Below are 6,808 nucleotides of genomic sequence, written 5' to 3'. Positions count from 1 at the left end.
CTCCATTTGGATTCATAACTTTGAAATGTCTGAGCTTGCCCTGCTGAAAAAAACCCACACAGAACTTCTAATGGTTTCCACTACAAATACCATTACAAAGCATCAGCTAACCATTAAAACCCTTTCCATTATTGGTCCTTAATGGCATCCACTAGCCATAACATGCCACCAATAGAAGGCAATAATTTACCAGTAGAGACCCACAGGTGCCATTACAATTTCCATTAAAACCAATACAATTCCTATGATAACCATTAAAACCATTACAAATTTTTTATGAGGGTTTCTTTGTGGGCATTTTTGTAATGGTACTCTTGCTCTTATTTGCCACTAGGTATAAGGATGTGAACAGTGTAAGTTTTGTTTTGTGGGTAAGACTCTGGACTTTGACCCATTGTCCTGAATAACAAAAAAAACAAACAAACAAAAAAAACAGTGTTGGGAAACTTCAGGACATGCTAGTTTAGTTAACCCACGTTTATGTCCTTGGTGTGCTGCAATACATTAAAAAAGAAAAATCAGAAATCTAAAAGGTGTGCATTATAGCTGACACCTAGATTAACACTTTACAGTTGGATATATGACTGTAAGTCATTCCCTTCAAATGCTATTGAAGTTAGAAACGTGTTTAACAAGGTCGTATGTAACTTTAGAGACGGTCCCTTAATTTCCGCATATCTGTGAATACCGAACGTCAAGCCAACTTTATTCCAGTCATAAACTGACTACCCATAATGCGTGCTGTGTGCACGTGTCTTTAACAGGTGTGTACTGCTCTAAGCGTTTAGCCAACCTACTGTAGACCAACACGGGGAAGTTAAACGATTTACCCAAGATACTAACTACAGGTAACGTTATATAACATACTTGATATTAAATACGTTTGCGTTCTAGAATAAATTAATCTGCGACGTAATCTGTAACGAAGCAGAATCTGTACTCAAGCAGATAGCGGGACAGGGAAATGAAGCTGAGTGACTGCGTGAAAGGGAGTAAACGGGTCTAAACTTTCTGTTTGATGAACACAGCGGATGAAAAGTCCACATTGTACAGGTCTAAATAAGGTCTGTGGTTAACACAAGCTCAAGATATTTTCATGTTGTATGCTAAGTCATAGAATATATCGGTAATATCCCATTCGAGTCTTGAAAAGGGCGGTTGCTAATAATAACAGTAATGTCCGATTCTTGAATGAATCGTTATTTTAAGCCGATTCTTAGTAACCGGTCGAGTCGGTTCACAAAATCGAACACCATAGTAGTGATGGGAAGTACGGATCATTTTACTGAATCTCGTTCAGCAAAATGAACGAATCTTTTTACGAGTCATTTCGTTCATTTCAGTAGAATGTAATTAAAATGTTACATGTTAAATTCCCAAACACATCTAGTACTTAATAAAGTATAAAATAAACTATGAGATAATAAATTATTTAATCATTTATATATAAATGATAATATTCATAAGAAATGATGAGAAACGGAAATGATTAATTAATAGCTTAGCATTAGGTCTTCAGGCTATTCAGTCTGTTCACCTCACCTCCAGATCTGAGGCTTCTTTCTTTTGTCACGTCACATTTGCCACGTCTGTTCCCCGGACACAGAAGTGATCAGTTCACCTCTCGAGTCTTTGGGTTCGAGTCATTCGTTCAGCCCGTTTCCGGTACTGCATGGTGCATTGTCTATGTGGCGGTCACTGGAAGAACGAACAACTCGAACCCGAAGACTCGAGAGGTGAACTGATCACTTCTCTTTCCGGTACAGAACCTATGGTCATGTTGCTGCGCATGCGCGGTCCAAAATGAACAAATCACTCTCTGAGACAACTCGTTGTTCCCGAGTCATATTAAAGATTCGTTCAAAATGAACACATCACTAGCACGACGAGCCAGTGTGTCTGCCACGAGCCTGAGCCCCATGCAAACATGGAAAACCCTTTCTATGGAGAGATATAAATTAATTTTACTATAATTTATTGTGAATGCAAATTATATTTTAAGTTGTTAAGCTAAATCATGGCGTTTATAAGACTAGTTTATTCTTTCTATATACAACCCCAGTTCCAAAAAAGTTGGGGGACAGTGTAAAATGTAAATAAAATCAGATAGCAATGATTTGCAAATCTCATAAACCCATATGTTATTCACAATAGCACATAGAAAACATATCAAATGTTTTAAATGCCTCTCTAAGATACTCTGTTTATACCCAGTCATCTTACTGGCATGTTGCCAATTAACCTCCCACTGTTTCTTTTTAGTAACACTTACTTTTCCAGCCTTTTGTTTCCCCATCCCAACTTTTTTGAGACGTGTTGCGGCCATCAAATTCAAAATGACCTTTTTTTTTCTTTAAATGGTACATTTACTCAGTTTACATATGTGATATGTTTTCTATGTTCTATTGTGAATCGCATATGGGTTTATGAGATTTGCAAATCATTGCATTCTGTTTTTATTTACATTTTACACAGCATCCCAACTTTTTTGGAATCGAGGTTGTACTTTAGACACGTAGAACATATCAGCGTTTGGGCATCAATGTCTGTAATGTGTGCTGTAGATGCAAAACTTTAATGTAGGAAACTTGTCCAAGATGTAGGCTACACGATATTGGTAAGTCGTATCCGACATGAAGGATCAGCGGATGAAACTGTGACCCCAAACACCATTAATTTAAGTGAATGAAAGGCAATGATAAGAAATATGCATTCATACAAATGATTTGTTTGAAGGTTTCTTTGATATAACGTGACACTGGGTTGTTAGTCTAAAAGAAATATATAGTGACGCCATTGTTTGATGATGTCGCTCCATATTTGCGTAAAGTTAAACTTTTCCCAACGTTGTCGTGTCGCTGGACACGCCCATGTCTAGTCACTGATGGTTGTTGTTGCTCATGTCGCCAGAAGTCACCAGCTCTCATTGAAAATGAACGGTCATCAGTCGCTATGTGTGAACATAGCTTAAGAGAATATATTTGTGCAAGGTGCTCCCTATGATTGATTGGTGTCATCCAGGGAGTGTTTCTGATGTGTCTGGTGTTCCTAGTTTGAGAGCTGTATCCACCCCTACCTTAGTTATTGATAAAACAGTTGCTGAAGATAACTGATGCTCTATTTTGCTTTTTTTTCCTTGTATTTGTGCAGATCAACAGTTTGGCAGAGTTACCAGAGATGGATTCAAGTTTTTCATTGAATCCTGTGGAACAAGAGTTCGCATTTGTTTTCATCTGTTTTCCAATCGTGTAATGCTTCATTGTGGACATTCAATCTGCCTCACATATCTGGAGAAGAGCAGGAGATTTAAGGCAGGTTCATCTCACAACCACTGCCCAGATTGCAGAGTGGAGTAGCAGAATTCTGAATTTGCATAGAGGAACCTTACAATGGAAAACACAGTTGAAAGTTACAAGGCCACACTTCAGGAAACGGCTGAAGGTGCACCTCAAAGAGGCGTGGAAATAGATGTGATGGAAAGAAAATATGAGCCATCATGTCCTAGCCAGGGAGACGATGGATGTGAAGCAATGTCCAACCCTGGTAAAGATGTTGCTGATCATTCAGACTGTATAGAAGTCAAGTTATCTGATGAGCTAAGCAAACGTAGATCTCGAGTAACTCCTGTGATGATGGACATCCAAGCCAAGATTGAACTGGTGGATGATCTGTTGGCCAATGCAAAGAAAAAAGAAGCAGCAGTCAAGACATCAAACACCACCTTCAAAGCAGAAGTGCAAATGGTTCTGGAGGAGATGGTGGAGCTTCTGAGGAACTACAGTACAGCAGGGATGGAGCTTCTAGAGGCCCAGTTAAGGCCAAGAGAGGAGCTTTTGGAGACCAGTGTTCAAACACTGTCAGATCTCCGTAGGCAGCTTAAGGAAACAGAGCTCCAGGTTAACACCTTGTTGGAAGAGCAAGATGAGGTTAGATTTTGTAAAGAGATCCAGGGGGTTGAGAAACTTGCTGCCAGTCTGATTGTCAAACCTCAGAAAATTGGAGCGAGTGATGAGAACGAGGCAAACATCAACATGACCCATATGTGTGAGGAAATGGAACACCGCAATTATGACCTCCATCTCAAACTTGGAGCTGCCAAACGTCGTTTACGAAATATTCTCAACCCTTCTGAGGTGACTTTTGACTCTGAGACTTTACATCCTTGCCTGGTGTTGTCTGAGGATCGTAAAACTGTGTCCTTCAGTGTTGTTAAACAACCTTATCCAGCTGGGCCACAGAGGTTCACCAACTACTTTCAGGCTCTGAGTTCCCAAAGTTTTTCCAAAGGAGAACATTGCTGGATTCTGCAAGCTGAAGGTTGCCCATGGGTTCTGGGACTGTGCTATGGGGGGTTACCCCGCTCTGGTACTGAAAGTGGTCTAGAAAGCAGAAGTGGAGCTTGGTGCCTAATGTGGTATGATAACCTACTTAGGGCATATGAAGGAGGAAGAGAAACCCCGCTCAAGCGTACCCCTTTTTTCCAGAAGCTGGAGATCCGCCTTAGCTTCAGCAAAAATTGTGTAACATTTTCTAGCATAAGCAATGTTAACGCAGCCAAAACTCATCTCCATACTTTTAATGTGAGCTTCACTGAGCCTGTCTATTTGGCTGTGAGAATGATGTCTGGTCAGCCTAAAGCTCGGATAACACTGTGCGAGTAAAGTTAAATCCACCTTATAGAACACTCTTAAAGATAACACATCATGTGTTAATTTTGAACACACCGGCATGTCTAGTCAAGGACAACGCATTCTGTGTTTAGAAACGTTTAGAAAGTCCGATGGTTGCCACTAGGTGGTGTTGATCTCAACGTGAACCCATGAACCAGTGTCTACTGGGGTTTTAACTGATTCCGGGTCAGTTTTGTGTATATATGTTAATAAAACTGCAATGAATTAATTGGGTTTGTACTGACCCATGATCACTGCTCACTTCAGGATGCCTAGTTAATCACCTGACGCCAGATTTTTACTACAAAACAAACAAGCCTAGGCCAGATGTGTGTTAAGAACTTCTGTTTTTAAATAAAAATTCATAATGACATTTCTGGTTTGTTTTATTCTTGTCACAGTTTTATTTTTGTAGAACATAACTTCCCTTTCACACAGGCTTATATGGCTTGAAACAACATATGTAATATAAATAAAATGCATTGTTACAAACCATACCTGGTCCTTAATATCATCATGTTCCTTCACCAACATTACCCCTTTCATTTTGCTAGTGTTTTATAGGCAGCTTTAATAACAAACACCTGTGTATAATTAAAAAGGTAGAGTGATTGTAATTGCATGTAAATGTTCTAATTAGTAAAGACCCTAACTAAAACACAGAATACAAGCACTAATATGTAATGGTATTGAATGAGTTGTAAATTATATTAAAAACATTACACGGTTGTGAAGATATTTGCAGTTGTTTTGTAAAAGGTGTCATTATGTTTGGGCCTAGGTCTCGTTGCTGTTACACTATTTTGACCAGCAGGTGTCGCCAGCGTGTGGTGTTTCAAACGCTTCGAAACAGTGAATCATTTTACCAAGCAAATGGTTCAATTGATTCGAAGCTTTGAAAAGCATCGTTTCTCCCATCACTTCCATCAATTTGAGACACCGTAAGGCAGAGTATTTCCAAAATCCAGAGAGTAATCCAACAAAGAAGCAAGACAAGGGTCATTGGCAATGATCAAAGTAAAAACAATCACACAGACCATATACAAACAATAACAATTGTGTGTCCATGTACTTTATATATTGTGGGAACAGGAAATGACAATGACAACTGAAGAAGTGTCCATAGAATTAGGGGTGGGTGCCCTCTGGTGGCATGGAGGTGGAATGTATGGGGTGGATATTATCATTGTGGGAGTTGTCTGCTCCACAAACCCTCAACTCGAAGAACAGGATATCTTCAGGTCTATCCAGGTACGCCCACATGTCATCAGTCTGGTTCTGCTGGCGGACGCTAATGGATGAGCTGAAGGAAGAATTGTACCCATCCATATATGTCCACAACCTCTTCTCTGTCACATGGGAAGCTGACTTTGGAATAGTTGGAGGAAGCCATGTTCCTGTCAACAAAAATTCAGCATCCATACTGTAACCCATCATCTTCTGCTAAGTAAATAATAGAACACCTTTCCATCTGTCCTTTTGTGCAATTTGAGACGTGTTGCGTCTCAAGATTGGACAAAGTGTGCTTAATCTATCTACTAAAGAAATCAGCCCTGGCTTTACTTTGTCATACCATTCTGTGTTTATTTCTTACTGCCATTTGTGGTGCTCTTGCACCTAGTTTCACAGAAATCAAGGAGAATAACATGCACAGCCATGAGTACATTTACAACCCCTATTTGTAGCTCTTAACAGAGCCATATCTCCCTGCAATTCTTGCCAATGAAGCTAAGCAGCATGGAGTCTGGCCAGTACCTGGATGGGAGACTTCCTTGGGAAAACTAAGGTTGCTGCTGGAAGTGGAATTAGTGAGGCCAGCAGGGGGTGTTCACCCTGTGGTCTGTGTGGGGCCTAATGCCACAATATAATGATGGGGACACTATGCTGTAAGAACAGCACCTTCCTTTGGATGAGACGTTAAACCGAGGTTCTGACTCTCTGTGGTCATTAAAAGTCCCAGGACACTTCTTGTAAAAGAGTAATGGTATAACCCCAGTGTCCTGGTGAAATTCGCCCTTCTCTATCATGGCCCTGTAATAATCTCCATCCCTGCACTGGCTACATCACTCTCCTTTTCACTAATAGCTAGTGTGTGGTAGGCGTTCTGGCGCACTGTGGATGCTACACACTAGTGGTGG

General features: G+C 40.2%; 1 protein-coding gene across 2 annotated transcripts; it reads left to right on the top strand.

Annotated features, from left to right (window-relative positions):
* The first annotated feature begins 30 nt into the window (after positions 1 to 30).
* trim107 (tripartite motif containing 107) lies at positions 31 to 5,043 on the top strand. 2 transcript variants are annotated; one of them, XM_053636182.1, is made up of 2 exons: positions 31 to 848; positions 3,151 to 5,043. In XM_053636182.1, the coding sequence occupies exon 2, from the start codon at positions 3,390 to 3,392 to the stop codon at positions 4,659 to 4,661; it is 1,272 nt and encodes a 423-aa protein (XP_053492157.1). In that variant the 5' UTR covers positions 31 to 848; positions 3,151 to 3,389; the 3' UTR covers positions 4,662 to 5,043. The 2 variants fall into 2 exon arrangements, with proteins under 2 accessions (XP_053492157.1, XP_053492158.1); XM_053636183.1 differs by lacking the exon at positions 31 to 848 and adding an exon at positions 869 to 1,064.
* Positions 5,044 to 6,808: the final 1,765 nt, after the last annotated feature.

This window comes from Ictalurus furcatus, chromosome 11 (assembly GCF_023375685.1).
Source record: "Ictalurus furcatus strain D&B chromosome 11, Billie_1.0, whole genome shotgun sequence".
Taxonomy (NCBI): domain Eukaryota; kingdom Metazoa; phylum Chordata; class Actinopteri; order Siluriformes; family Ictaluridae; genus Ictalurus; species Ictalurus furcatus.
Note: the sequence above shows the minus strand (reverse complement) of the source record. Positions and strands in the feature narration are given on the sequence as shown.